General features: G+C 38.9%; 1 protein-coding gene across 3 annotated transcripts in view; it reads right to left on the bottom strand.

The window, feature by feature from the left end:
• The window catches only part of ift122 (intraflagellar transport 122 homolog (Chlamydomonas)), a 48,631-nt gene that overhangs the window by 20,330 nt on the left and 12,090 nt on the right, over nt 1-16,211 (bottom strand). For all 3 annotated transcript variants that reach the window (XM_017468968.3, XM_017468967.3, XM_053680162.1), the window contains exons 9-16: nt 12,215-12,406; nt 11,481-11,619; nt 8,528-8,730; nt 7,737-7,874; nt 3,625-3,789; nt 871-1,068; nt 566-706; nt 278-331 (exon numbers count right to left, since the gene is read on the bottom strand). In XM_017468968.3, the coding sequence (XP_017324457.1) occupies nt 278-331; nt 566-706; nt 871-1,068; nt 3,625-3,789; nt 7,737-7,874; nt 8,528-8,730; nt 11,481-11,619; nt 12,215-12,406 (1,230 nt within the window). The remainder of the gene's footprint in view (nt 1-277; nt 332-565; nt 707-870; nt 1,069-3,624; nt 3,790-7,736; nt 7,875-8,527; nt 8,731-11,480; nt 11,620-12,214; nt 12,407-16,211) is intronic.

Here is a 16,211-nt window from a genome sequence, read left to right on the forward strand (position 1 = left end):
CCTTGTTCATCCTGAGCAGTTAAACTGCTTAAATTAAAATTCATGAGCACAACTGGTCTCAGTGTAGACCTTAACAGTTGGAACTACCGTCAGAGCTGCTGTCATAGAAAATGACTCAACATTCAACAGCGCTAAAGTACAATACTCCAAACAAAAACATACAGTAGGAGATTTGTCAGTAAAGGCTTTAAAAGTGTAGAAGCTGAGTGCTGTGGGGTGGGGTGCGGTGGGGTGGGATGGGGAGGGGTTGGGGGGACGGGGGTGGAACAGAACTTACTTCAATGCTGTTGATGAGCTCAAGGTAGCGCAGGTCACGGACCCTGATAAAGGCCTAGAAAAAGGCACAGAGCGCGAGACAGATTTGGACATTCATAAATTTGGAAACAGATGAATAGTCTTTCTGTGAATAGTGATTAATTTCTCTTTTGGGATTATAAAAGGTGCTTGAATTCTCAACTAGCATCAGGAAGCACCATCTGCTGCTTTCATGAGTTATGTGATGCAATATTCTTGTAAGAACCCAAAATCAAATGGGGTGTCTATGTGTGTGTATTTATTGGAAAACCTTTTTGGCTGTGTCAAAGTCCAGTCCTTCCAGCGCTTCTGTAGCCAGATCCCTCCAGTCACTGTCCGTCACGCCCAGGCAAGCAATCTGATAAGCTTCCTTAAACATCCGTCTTTCCAGATACTGATACATCGGAGCTGACTGTGGAGAAGTGGAAAGCACTTTTTAGCAAACTGACATTTCAAATTAAGCACAGTAATTGCAGCTGATTGCACCTTATGCATATTCTACCATCACTGTTATACATAATGTAAACTTTTTTTTATTCCAAGGCTGCACAGTGACACACACATACGCTCACACACCTGAGGCACCTCTACAGCAGCCATGGAGTAGACATGCAGGCAGAAGATCTTTGAGCCATTGTAGCCCACGACAAAGCCCTGAAGCTTCTGCTGGTGCACAGGGAAATTGCTCGCCTTGATGTTCAGATAGCCACTGCCTGAGAAGCACAGCATGTCCTCACACTGTGTGTTCCACGCCACGCTGTTTGCATTGGGCTCCTGAATATACACATGCACAAAAATTCTGAATGTTACCAAAAATATGAAGTTTAAAACTATACGATGGGAATAAAGGCTTATTGAGAGGAGATTAGGGAGCTGAGGTAATTCACTCTTTTACAAGGTGTGCCTTTTACTACCCTGTGATTTTATTTCCATCTGGATTGGCAATGCCGGTGTTTTCCTCTCTCCACTTCTAAGCCCAAAATACCTGGTTTTTCACCAAATCTAAAAGTGGGCAGATTAGACCCGTCAAGATAGACAGAAAACGTATTGCGAGCAAAGAGTTTGTTTAAACACTTGGCACAAAACAATGGTTGCATTTGATCCATGTCTCAAAAATACATTTGCTGTGAGTCATATCACTTCATCTTAATACTGGGAGCCTATTAAAAGAAAATAGAAAAGTGGATCAAAAGAAAGACCACTTGCTGTTATTGGATATTATAACCTATAAAACGTTATGCCACAATATCATGATTGTAGTTTTCTAAATGAATAAATCTCAAGATTTAATGTTTTCATTCCCTATTACATTTCTAATCACTGGGCCAAACAGACCTTTAGACATGCAATGGAAAAAAAAAAGTCTACACACCCTTGTTAAAATGGCAGGTTTTTGTGATGTAAAAAAAAAAACCTGAAACCAAGATTTATTATGTCAGAACTTTTTCCACCCTCAATGTGAAATTACGACGTATAAAACTTAAGTGAAAAACAATCAGAAATGTTTTAGGGAAAAATAGGAAAAATAAAAAAAGTTACAATAACCTGGTTGCATAAGCGTGCACACTGTTTTTATAATCAGGGATCTAGTTGTGTTCATTCAATCTCATGTTCAGAAGTATTTATCACACAGCCGTCATCAATGGAGTTATTCTGATTAACCCCAAATAAAGACAAGTTGTTTCTGTAGGATCTTCTTGGTTTCATCTGACTGCTGAAGCCATGGGCCGCAAAGAGCTTACGAAGCATGCATGGTATCTCACCTGTTGAAAGATATCGATCGGTAGAGAGATATAAAAGAATTTGCAAAACATTAGTTGTACCATGGAACCCCGTGAAGCCAGTCACCAATGAATAGAGAACATGGAGCACTATAGTGACATCACCAAGAACAGGACGTCCCTCAAAAATTTATAAAAGGACAAGACACGATTTTACTAGGGAGGATTTTACAAGAGTCCAACAGCAACATTAAAGGAGCTGCAGGAATATCTGACAAGCACTGAATATTCACTGCATGAGACAACAATCTCTTGTATTATTCACATGTCTAGGCTATGGCGGAAGCATTTTCTTACAATAAACATCCACTTAAACTAAATCACCCCAAAACATGTGGCTAAATGTGTTATGGTCTGATGAGAATTGAATTGAAATTCCAAAAGGTATAATAATTCCAGAATTCCAAAAGGTATGTTGGGTGTAAAAAAAAAAAAAAAAGAAAAACAGAAAAAAACAGATCCCCAAAAGAACACCATATGCATAGTGAAGCACGGTATCAGCAGCACCCTGCTGTAGGGCTGCTTTTCTTCAACCAGAACTGGGGCATTTATCAAGGTAGACGGAATCATGAATAGCTACAAATACTATTAGATTTTAGTGGAAAACCTTCAAGTGTCTGCTAGTAAGCTGAAGATGAAAAGGAATTTCACCTTTCAGCATGACAATGACCCAAAGCATACATCCAACTCAACTAAGGAATTTCTTAACCAAAAGAAGATCGATGTTTTGAATGACCTAGCCAGAGCCCAGACTTGAATCCAACTAAAAATCTGTGGAGTGACACTGAAGCGGACTGTGCACAGGAGATGCCCTTACACTTACAGTCTGATGGATTTAGAATGTTTTTGCAAGAAAGATTGGGAAAATATTGCCAAGTCCAGCTGTGCCACACTGATAGACCCTTATTTAAAAAGTGGTGTAATAAATCAAAAGATGCTTCAATAAAAGTGTTGGGGTGTGCACAACTAGGTTATTGCAACCCCCCCCCCCCCCCCTTTATTTACTAAAAAGTTTCTGATTGTTTTTCACTTTATTTGTATACTTTGCAATTTCACATTAAGAGTGGGAATAGATCTGACATGATTTATCTTAGTTTCATTCTTTTACTTAACAAAAACCTGCCGTTTTAACGTGGGGTGTGTAGACTTTTTATATCCACTGTACAGCCCAAGCTAAAATTCTTTCTTAGGTGTCAAAATATATTGTTGTATAATAAAGCTTTTTGTCCAAAATATGCAGCAGATTAGATGACTTCCTTGACCCATGTGAGTTTGTATGCCATTATCATTGTCAAAACTGACAAGTTTGTCTATGAGTATCCATGAATTAGACATGGGCAACATGCCATGTGTCTTTAATGCCACACTCTTGTCTTAAAATTCCAGAAGCTGGCTTGCACTGCTTGTGGACTGGGCTAGAGCTAAACTGGATGAGCAATTCTCTGATGAGAAACCGGCAAAACAGGCACAACAGCCAGCATCTGCATCTCTCTGATAAACAGGAAACAAGAGGAAGTAGTTGTGCGATCACTTTGGATCGGGGACTAACCTGGAATAGCAGTTCTTTGGTCTGGATGTCGTAGACGAGGCAGGTGTTATGCTCGTCCACCACGGCCAGCTTACTGCGAGACGTGCTCATGTCCAGACAGCGCACAGATGTGTTCTGCTTCAGCAGTGTGATAGGGAATGGGTTATCCACAAAGATCTTCAAAATCTGTCCAACCAGAGAACATATGTTAGACCTGCTGCAATACAAGCTATATAAACACATGTAAGGATGTAAAATATCTCTTTAAAATGTACCTCAGATTTCACTCTGCCAATCAAATCAATTTGCTAATACAGACAATTGAACTGCTTAATCATTTTCTAATAGTTAGTTAGTGACTTAATAGGGTTGACGTCGTTGCAAATAGCTGCTGCAGACCCGCACTATCAAACCCCGGTTTAAAACCTAGGCCAGTCCAAACAATGCGCATAGGAGAAAATGACAGTAAGTTTTAACAACAGACAGGTAAGGTAAGAGGGTATCATTTAGACCTACAGTGTATAAACATTACTGATGGACAGAAATGAAATGGAAGAAATGGAATTTGCCAGATAGGCAGAGAGAACTAATTAGGGCACACATACTATATAGCTGTATCTCATCTTGTACTCTGATATATTTACAATGTCAAACAGTGATCTATTTATCTGGTACAAAATAAATAAATATAAAAGGAAATATTTCAAAACGCACTCACGAGCACTTTATCAAGCACACCTGTAAACCTGCTCGTTCATGCAGCTATCCAATCATCTAATCATGTTGCAGCAGCGCAATGCATAAAGCCATGCAGATACAGGACATATTCACATCAAGCGACAGAAATTGGGGAAAACGCGATCTCGGTAATGAGGCACGGTTGTTGGTGCCAGACAGTATTTCAGAAATTGCTGATCTCCTGGGATTTTCACACCCAACAGTCTCTAGAGTGTACACAGAATGGTGCGAAAAACAACATCAAGCAAGTGGCAGTTCTGCACTGGTGGAAACGTCTTGTTGATGAGTGAGGTCAGAGAAGAAAGGCCAGGCTGGTGTTAGATGACAGGAAGCCTACTATAACTCAAATAAACATTCTTTACAACCATGGCGGGCACAAAAGGATCTCTGAACACACAGCAACCTTGACGCAAATGCTCAACAGCAGCAGAAGACCACATTGAACAGCTGAAGTTTGGGGGGAAAAAATGATTGGCTGATTGGATAATTATGAATGAGCAAGCGAACAGATGTTCCTAATAATGGCCAGTGAGGGGATATTTTATGTATAAAGCTAAAGCAAGCAATGTTTTGATACTGTAACAGAGCTAAATTGATATATAATATATAAATCTAGTATAGTATAGCTCCTTGATTTAAGAGTGTCTTATCAGTTACAGAAGCACAACATGCCTTTCCCTTTAGTGCCACACTGAATGATGAAGCCAAAACCTTTTTTGAAAGTGCCCAATAAAGGATGACAAATCTCCTGTGCAGCTGGAGAGCTGACTTCCAGGTAGAGTAAAGGCATTTAAAAATATGTGGAATACTGTTTGCAATTAACTGTAGAAGGCATGCTAGGTTATTAATTATATATAGAGAGACTCACTGACTGAAGGTACACTCTCACAGCTGCAAACTGTTAAATCAAGCCATGCAGAGACCAAATGGCTACAGTAAGCAAGTATTTCCCCACTAGGTACAAATAAAGTAGGTCTACCTATTAAAGATTTGAAATCTTTCTTTTTATTATGCAGCTTTCTCCTAAACAGCAGTCATTACATCATGGAAATTTGCAGGCCTCCCAATGTGTTAAAATACAGACGCCTATTCCGGGATGACTCTGCGCCATCCACAGGGTGCGATGTCTCACTGAATGGTTTGATGAGGAGGGAAATGATGTACATCATATGCTATGACCTTCACAGTCACTAGAATTCAACTGAACTGAAGATCTAGGTGGTTTTGGACCAGTTAGACGGTACTCCACCACCACCACCATCAAAACACCAAAAGAGGTAATATATTTTAGTGTTCATCCCTCCGGTACAGTTCCGGTGACTTCCATAATCTTTGCCAAGGAGTACTGAAGCTGTTCTGGTGGCTTGTGGTGATGAAACAACTTACTATTATGCTGGTTTTTACATTAATTTGTCAACCCTCAACATCAGGGGCTTCAAGTATAGGGTCCACGGGCTGAGACAGGCCCAATAAGGGATGTAAACCAGCCCACCAAATAAGTCTAGAACCCATGTTCTAAATTAAAAATGGTCTTGTGGCTAAAAGGTTCATTTATGGATGTATACTTACACAATCACAACATTTAGATTTTTATTTGTAAGTCATTATGCAAACTATACAGATTTCCCCCACTTCAATATTATGGATTATTTTGTATAGATTCCTTGAGATATGAAATGTGGAAAAGCTCAGGGGGGGTGAACTCTTATGCAAGTCTGCAAAGCACTGTATGTATTGTATGTATACACACTGTATGGCCAAATGTATGTGGACATCTGACCATCACATCTATATGAGCTTGTTAGGCATCCCATTCCAAAACCAATGGCATTAATAGGGAGTGTTACCCCAAGTCCCTTTGTGGTTATAACAGCCTCCACTATTCTGAGAAGGCTTTCTACAAGATCTTGGAGTGTGTCTGTGGAAATTTGTGCCCATTCAGTCAAAAGAGCATTTGTGAGGTTGGGCACTGATATTGGACGAGAAGTCCTGGCTCGAAATCAGTGTTCCAATTCATTCCAAAGGGGGTGACGTCAGGGCTCTGTGCAAGCCAGACCAAAAGTTCCTCCATACCAAAATGGACCTCGCTTTGTGCACAGGGGCACAGTCATGCTAGAAGAGGAAAGGGAAGCATATAATTGTCTAAAATGTCTTTGTACGCTGTAGAGTTAACATTACCCTTCACTGGGCCTAGTTTAAAGCCTGAAAAACAGCCCCAGACTGTTATCCCTCCTCCAGCAAACTTTACTGTTTAGTGTTCTCCTGGCATACTCCAAACCCCAATTCGTCCATCAAACTGCCAAATAATGAAGCATGATTCATCACTCCAGAGAACACGTTTCCACTGCTATAGATTTCAGTGGCGGCGTGCTTTACACCGCTTCGGCCGATGCTTGGCGTTGTGCATAATGATCTTAGGCTTGTGTGGATCTGCACAGCCATGGAAACACATTTCATGAAGCTCCAGACGCACAGTTCTTGTGCTGAAGTTGCTTCCAGAGGCAGTTTGGAAGTCTGTAGTGAGTGACGCAATAGGCGATTTTTACACACTATGCACTTCAGCACTCAGCGGCCCTGCTCTATGTGTTTGTGTGGTCCATCATATGGTGGCTGAGCTGTCGATGCTCCTACATGACTTTCCACATTTTAAAGTCACAGGGCTCTTCAGTATGACCCATTCTACTGCCCGTGTTTGTCTATGTAGATTGCATGACTGTGTGCTTAATTTTATGCACCTGTTAGCAATGGGTGTTACTGAAACACCTGGACTCAGTCATTATGAGGGGTGCCCACATACTTTTGGCCATAGTGTTTAATCCGTTTATGCATTTAGATTGTACCTTTTAGAGAAATACCAATACATTAACACATTTAAGAGGAATTGTTGATGTGTTACTGGTCACTAAAGTGATTTTTAATTTTTTGCATCTAGCCCACTTGGACTAGGTGTAACGTGGTCTGTCACCTACATTAAGTTTGACACCCCTGGTCCAAATATTTGTCTATTTATTTTCATCTTCTGTCTGTGTTTATTCTTTTAATTTCCCAGAGCCGAGAAACGTATCAAGTAACACAGACCTACATAGCTAATATAAGACACAGTTCGATTAGAGACATGTTTGATGTCTGAAGCTTGGTGTTTAGATCTGTAATAGAACTAGGAAAAAGGGAAAGCTATGAATTGAGTCAATATTTATGGTGGAACGGTGCCTTACGTATAAATAAATCATATAAATAGAGTGACTTCTAAATAGAAGTAAATGTAAGAAGAACTGCCTATAAGTTTACTGTGTGATGAAGGATGAAAAGAAATACTGATGAATGTGCAGAAAAATAAAAATAAATATTCTATATAAATACTCTGACATAAAGGGTGTGCTATGTTGAAAACTCACTGCTCCGTTTTTGAGGCCGACCAGAAGCCCCTCCCTTCCCGGTGGGCCACCGATCACTTTGATGTAGCGAATCAGAGACTCCATGATCCATTCCTTCTCTTTCACACTACTAAATGACAAACACTGTAGTCTCTTCTCCTACACACACAGAGGGAAAAATAAACATGTACACAGATGGTAAGAATCTTTCTTCAGCCAGCAGTAGATAAAACATTTTAGACGCACGACGGCACACAGTGAAAACAGACCTCCGGTACAATGCCACAGCAATTATAAGCCGGTCAGAATGAAATGAAACAGCATGTTGGGATTAGAAGGGAAAGCAAAGATGCCAGGCTTTGACATTAAGCAGTCAGAGCCGACACACTTTAAGCAGAAGAAAACACCTTTTGTCTTTAGGGAAAGAGATTTAAGAGATCATCAGGCTGTTAAAAAGGCTTCAGGGGGGTGAATCTGTGAATCATTCTCACTGTCTGTATGACACAAACCACAGACTGAAAGCAGAGCCGCTCGGGTATTTAAAGCAGACAACGGTCAAGACCCTGTCTCGGTATCTTCTGAGTGTACAAGAGCACACACGCACGCACAGCTGTGAACAGAGCCATGTGGTGACTACATAGCTACAGTAAGTTTGCCCTGTGGGTATGAATACAGCTGTTACATATTGTATGTATAGGCATGACATGCTTTAGTATAATCTGCCGTGCATTATTTGTTGGAAAAAAAATAATAAGTGTAGACAAAGCATGCTACAGTCATTCCACAACTACTTCCTGCTGTACTCTCTATACCTGACAGAGGATGATGTGCTGAGAGCAGACAACGAGAAGGTTACACTCAAAGCGCCGGCCGATTTTCTCTTTGACGCGGTAGTGCATGTCAGAAGAGTCGTCTGAACTCAGCTCATAAATCAGAATCTTCTCTGGTAGCTGGATGGCTAGCCGGCTGCGGTAAATGGCAATCTTTTTCACTAGCTCACGACACTTTATGCGCACTGAATGGGAGATGAAGAGAGAAAGGAATACATTAATAAGATACAAAGTGAAAGACAAGATATCTTGAAAGCAAGCATGGACTCATCGTTCACTTTATTAGGAACACCTGCTCATTCATGTAGATCATCAGTTCATCCGATCACGGAAAACTACCACTCTTTTACCACTCTTGAGGAGAAAAGCATATCAGAAAGCCCACTTGAGTCAGATGGTCTACAACAACAGAAATGTTTCACTCGTGTCAGCCAAGAACAGGAATCTGAGGCTACCGTGGTCACAGACTCACTGAAATTGAACTGAGGATTGGAAAAGCTGAAGATTGGAAAAAGAGCAGGCGAAGGACACTATTGATCTGGTGTGAATATTAACTGAATTTCATGACCTGTATGTGCATAATTCAATGCACTGTGCTGTTGCCTGATGATTGGCTTCCCGGATAATTGCATGAACGAGCAGGTATTCCTAATGAAGTGGACAGTGAGAGCATGCACTGCACAGTCATGATGTAAAATAGCTAGAGAGAATTTTACTGGAATTATATGTTGTAAAATGAGTGGGTTTATACAACTCGTGCAGAAGTACTAAAGGTAAGTAAAGCCATGGGGGATTTTTTGGATAGCATATTTACCCCTGCCTTTCAGACATGCATATTATATACCTAACAGCAAAAAATTACAAAAAATTAAAAACTGAGTTTTTGCTGCCAATATTGCACTTGAACATCTCTACTTTTAAGAAAATATAAAATAACGATATTTTTACCAAAACGACGTGGATGTTTTATTTAGGTTATTTTCTAACCGTGCCGTAGTGTCTGCTTGGAAAAATCATGTTGGGTAAAAAGCCAGTTTAAGAAAGTCAGGTGTATAAAACGTTTCTAGCTAAGTGTGATTTGCTCATGCAATGAATGACACGATTTGATTACATTGTTGCATATTTTTGCCATAGAGAAAAGGACATAAGTTTAATAAGCCATTCATAAGAAGTTCATTATCATAACAGACGAGTGCATAGCATAGAATAGAGTAGAATAGAGTATAGTAGAGTAGAATAGAATAGAGTACAGTAGAGTAGAATAGGAGAGTACAGAAGAATAGAGTATAGTACACTAGAGCATAGAAGAGTACAGTAGAGTATAGTAGAATAGAGCACAGTACAGCAGAATAGAGTACAGTAGCGTATAGTAGAATAGAGTAGAGCAGAATAGAGTATAGTAGAAAGAGGACAGTACAGTAGAGTAGAATAGAGTACAGTAGAGTAGAATACAATAGCGTATAGTAGAATAGAGTATAGTAGAATAGAGTAGAGTACAGTAGAACAGAGTATAGTACAGTAGAGTATAGTAGAATAGAGTAGAATACAGTAGCGTATAGTAGAATAGAGTATAGTAGAATAGAATAGAGTACAGTAGAGTATAGTACAGTAGAATAGAGTATAGTACAGTAGAGTATAGTAGAATAGAGTAGAGTACAGTAGAGTAGAATACAGTAGAATAGAGTACAGTAGAGTAGAATAGAGTAGCGTATAGTAGAATAGAGTAGAGTACAGTAGAGTAGAATAGAGTAGAGTACAGTATAGTAGAACGGAGTAGAGTACAGTCGAGTAGAATAGAGTACAGTAAAGTAGAACAGAGTAGAGTACAGTAGAGTAGAATAGAGTATAGTAGAGTAGAATAGAGCAGAGTACAGTACAGTAGAATAGAGTAGCGTATAGTAGAATAGAGTGGAGTACAGTAGAGTATAGTAGAATAGAGCAGAGTACAGTAGAGTAGAATACAGTAGAATAGAGTACAGTAGAGTATAGTAGAATAGAGTACAGTAGAATAGAGTACAGTAGAGTAGAATAGAGTGCCGTATAGTAGAATAGAGTACAGTAGAGTAGAATAGAGTAGAGTACAGTAGAGTAGAATAGAGTATAGTAGAGTAGAATAGAGCAGAGTACAGTAGAGTAGAATACAGTAGCGTATAGTAGAATAGAGCAGAGTACAATAGAGTAGAATACAGTAGAATAGAGTATAGTAGAATAGAGTAGAGTACAGTAGGGAAGAATAGAGAAGAATAGAATAGAGTATAGCAGAATAGAGTAGCGTATAGTAGAATAGAGTAGAATAGAGTACAGTAGAGTACAGGGAAGAATAGAGTAGAATAGAATAGAGTATAGTAGAATAGAGTAGAATAGAGTACAGTAGAGTACAGGGAAGAATAGAGTAGAATAGAATAGAGTATAGTAGAATAGAGTACAGTAGAGTATAGTAGAGTAAAACAGAGTAGAGTACAGTTGAGTATAGTAGAATAGAGTAGAGTACAGTAGAGTAGAATACAGTAGAATAGAGTATAGTAGAATAGTACAGTATAGTAGAGTACAGTACAGTAGATACTTCTGTATAGAGCACAAAGTTTTTAAATATTTAAATAAATTCATAAGAAATTCAGCCGACAGAACAGAAGTGCGGGATTTAATGAGCGATTATTTCCCCAGTGGTCAGTCGAGTGGAGAGATGACTAAGAGGCTCGTGTTTTAAATGAATGACTTTTACCTCAGGTGATGAGACAAGAGATGATGCAAATGATCAAAGCGAGAACTCACTTCCCATTCTAATCTTTACATTTGTGGGGGACTTTAAATTTATAACGATACCTTGGATTGAAATGCATGCAAGGCAGGAAAAGCCCTACTTTTCAGAACTATACAGTGTAGAAAACGTCAACGTTTGTCCATGTGCAGTGTAGGATTGTCTGTATACGAGCACCTTTCTGCTCAGTGATGAGGTGTTGGACGATGACATCAGTCATGCTATCTCTGTAGGCGTAGCGGTCCTTATAGAGACCGTGCACTGTGCTGAAAATCAGCTGGAAGAACGCTATGGTGCCATCCTGACAACCCACCACCTGGAAATCAGAAAAGCAAAAAGTACATGGGAATGACTTAGCATTAACTCGTTTACATGACCGAAAATATTCATTTTAACCTACCTTTATCAGTAACACTCTTTATGAACGTATAAAGATGCAAGAACTAATAGGTGGATAAAGATTTAACAATACGAATCCAATATACTGCACATCATAATTCAGTATTTGAGCACAAATCAACATCATATAAACAGTAAATGTGATGTTTTACTGGATTGAGAAGTAGGGCTGATTTTCACATCCTCATTACCATTTTGATACTCACAAGATGCCATTCTATCTCATAAATTAAAATGATTTGCATTTTAGTCAATCACGTTCTCTCGTGCATGCTCTCTCGCTCACACGTCGCAGTTTCTAAAACAAGCTCTGCCACACATGCATTTGCATTTTAACTCTGCCTTTCTGCCTACCCTATAACTTCTAAAAGTGTCAGGTTTCATTCCAAATCGCTACAGTAGCAGTGCCAAATACACCGACTGGCAACTAGCATCCGAAAATAAATAAATAAATAAATAAATAAATAAATAAATAAATAAATAATCACGGCGATGTTTAAATCCAGTGTTACCACATAGTTGGAGTCTGGTTTAACCCTGCAGGTCCAGACCCAGGAGTTCTGCTCTCCGATGGTCCCGAGACGAACGCCATCTTTAGTGTAGAGGGATACCTGCTTGTCTGAGCCTCCCATCACGATGTACTCGCCTTTGGAGAAATAGCTCACGCAGCAGGGGTCAAAGTTCAACTGCCTGTCCTTGCCAATCTGATAACACAAACAAGCGCAATGTCAAGCCCCAAACCAGAGCAGTTACATAAAGTGAGTGGGCATGCAGTAAAAATATACGCTCCATAAAAAGACTGAGAATCAGGATCAGGATTCTGCTTAAAAATAGTTCTGTTCAGGATCTTATCTGAACCACGCCTACAAACTGAAAATGATTTTCCTTAGGGCTGTTTTTTTACGTGATCATGAAGCAAGCACAAAAATAAAACATCATTTGGTGTGTGGGTGTGGCAGATATATTCTTGGATTCAGTGCAGGCGGTAAACTGGAGACAAAAACAAAAAAAAAAAGCAGCTTTGTTGCAGAATGCGAGTTTGTAGTGAATACATTAATAAGAGGTGTGGTTAAACATGAAGCTGTGACATCCAATCACATCGGCTCCTCTCATTCATTTTAAAAACCAACTGCGTGCCGGTCTGATTGACAACAAAGATCGTTTCTGTCTTCTCCTGTGCTTTTGTGAGTGCTCACAAGCGAGCCTCTGTGACACAAGTCGTCAACTTAAAGATCACTTTAAAAGAAAAATAGCGTAGAAGAGCTGACACATGTATGAAAAAAAAAACTGTCCATTTGTTCACCGAGTCTAAACATGAACCAGCACGGTCCTCTGTTTATACAAATACGTCATTACTGAGCAACAAAGTGGGCAAGAAAACGGTGTGTTCGAATTTTGTTAGCAACAATCAAGCCAACTAAGTGTGATGAGTGATCTACAGTGCTGTGAAAAAGTATTTGCCCCATCCTGATTTTTTTTCTATTATTGTGTATCTTATACTAAATGGTTTTAGATCTTCAAACGAAATACAACATAAAACAAAGGCAACCTGAGTAAACACAAAATACAGTTTTTATTATATTCTTTTATGGAAGCAAAAAAAGTTCACGCATGTGAAAAACTAATTGCCTCCTTAAACTTAAAATATGTTTGTGCCTCTTTGAGCAACAATAACTGCAACCAAATGATTCCGATAACTGGAAATCAGTCTTTCACTTACGTCTAGGACTAGGATTTACTCCTATGCTTTGCATCATTGTCTTGCTGCATAATCTAGTTGCGCATGAGTTTCAATTTATGGACTGAAGACCAGACATTCTCCTTTAAGATTTTCTGCTAGAAAGCAGAATTCATATTTCCCTCAATTATTGCAAGTTGCCCAGGCTCTGAAGCAGTGAAGCATCCCCACACCATCACACTTCCACCACCATGCTTGAGGGTATGCATTATGTTCTTTTTGTGGAATACGGTGTTTGGTTTAATCCAGATGTAACGGGACCCCTGTCTTCCAAACAGTTCCACTTTCGGACTCATCAGTCCACAGAACATTCTCCCAAAAGGTTTGAGGATCAAGGTGTGTTTTGGCAAAATTCAGACGAGCCTTAATGTCATGAATGGAGTCATGAACAGTGACCTTAATTGATACAAGAAAGGCCTGTAGTTCCTTTGATGTTGTCCTTGGCTCTTTTGTGACTTCCTGGATGAGTCATTTCTGTGCTCTTGGAGGAATGTTGGAAGGTCAGCCACTTCTGGGAAGGTTCACTACTGTGCCGAGTTTTTCCATTTGGAGATAACGGCTCTCACTGTGGTTCTTTGGAGTCCCAGAGCCTTTGAAATAGCTTTCCAGACTGATATATTTCAATCACCTTCTTCCTCATCATTTCTGGAATTTCTTTTAACTTTGGCACAGTGTGTTACTGGGTAAGAACTTTTAACCAACTTCATGCTGTTGAAAAAGTTCTATTTCAGTGTTGATTTGACTGAACAGGGTTTGCAGTAATTAGGCCTAGTTGTGTCTAGTCCAACTGAACCCCATTAAGAATACAGTTTCATATATTTGGGGAATTACTAACTACAGGGGCAAAGACATTCTGAAGGAATTCTGACTTTAAGGTGTTTTCTTTTGTATTTCATAATCCTCTCTGGTCTGATTAGATAACAGACCAAGATTATTGTCGTTAACGAAAATCACTGAAACTAAAACTATCAGTGAAAAAACATTTTCTTTAACTGAAATAAAAATAAAATGTGACTTTCCAAATAAACGAAAACTACACTGCAACTATAACATCCACCTGAGATACGAACAAAAACTAAATAGAATTTCAGAAAACAAAACTTTCGTTTTCGTATTTTAAATATGTCGTGGTCTCACTTAAAAACAGAGGTTGAACGGAGTGGATCCATCAATGCTGCCAAATCATAAATGACCAGATGGCAGATAATAATCAGAACTAGCAAGTAGAATAATATGGTGTAATCTAGCTAATGACACTCCACATATAGCTAGCTACCTAATTAATTGCAATTTAGCCATAACTATCAATATAACAAGTTAGCGGAAAACAGCCTTGTGTTATGTTAGCCAAATTTAATTTTAATAGTTCCCATTATTATCAACAACAAGGTTGTTCAAGCTGGACGACACATTCACACTGTGTACTACAACGGGATGTAAAATTTCACAGAAATGTGTACAAGTTTTAATCAGTTACAGTGCCCATTAACTTGGACTGTTATTATCCCCATGTGGAAATTGTTTTAATGAGTCATTTGATCATAAATGCTTGTGGATGGGCATATGGATAGATGGGTAGATGGATAGATTAGACAGAAGGATGGATGGGTAGATGGATATATTAGACAGATGTATGGATGGACAGATGGATGGAGGGGTAGATGGATAGATTAGACAGATGGATGGATGGATGGGTAGATAGATAGATTAGACAGATGGATGGATGGGCAGATGATAGATTAGACAGATGGATGGATAAATAGATAGATTAGACAGATGGATGGATGGTAGATAGATAGATTAGACAGATGGACGGGTACATAGATTTGACAGATGGATGGATGGGGAGATAGTAAGATAGATAAGCAGAGGGAAATTATGTAATGGCACTGCAGATATAACAAGGCTAATCCCCCCCCCCCCCCCCCCCCCAATTTATTAATTAATTTATTTATTTTTTAAATAATTTAAGTATTTTTAACTTGGTTTATGATTTTCCAAAGTTAAAAATGAAATCAAAACTATTTATGCACCTTTAACACTAACTGAAACAAAACTGAAATTGAAAACCAAAATACAAAATGGAATAAATAAAAAACTAGCAATAATTTTAAAACTATAATAACCCTGTAACAGATAACATATGTTGCTTTAATAATATATGAATTTTTAAATACAAAAACAGACTGTTTTTGACGAATGAACATGTGTATGTCTTTATTCTCCGTGCAACATCTGTTTAGAGTCACCAGTCAAAAGTGGTAACATGAAGCGCCTCTAAGAAACAAAACATAACCACGTCAGTTTGTTTTATTTACAAAAATGAACTAATCACTAAACATTAAGCTTTAAAAGGTAACTGCTGTTGCTTATCCGGATGTTTACCTGAATACGCCTAGGACGTAACTTTTATACTGGATAATCATCTTCATGATGCAAATATATCTGGTGACTCTGATATTTAATTAGTTGCAGACATGTACTGATTATTCTAATTAAAATAACAGCAATTTTACTTTTACGTCTTAAAAAAAAAACAAAACGTTAAGCTTATAAGCTTATTGAGGATATATTACGCAGCAAGTGAATAATCAGGTCTCAAAGTTGATGTGCTGGAAGCAGGAAAAATGGGCAAGCGTAGGATCTGAGTGACCTTGACAAGGGCCCAATTGTGATGGCTAAACGACTGGGTCTGAGCATCTCCAAAACGGCAGGTCTTGTGGGGGTGTTCCTGGTATGCAGTGGTTAGTACCTACCAAAAGTGGTCCAAG

Source organism: Ictalurus punctatus, chromosome 5 (assembly GCF_001660625.3).
Source record: "Ictalurus punctatus breed USDA103 chromosome 5, Coco_2.0, whole genome shotgun sequence".
Taxonomy (NCBI): Eukaryota; Metazoa; Chordata; class Actinopteri; order Siluriformes; family Ictaluridae; genus Ictalurus; species Ictalurus punctatus.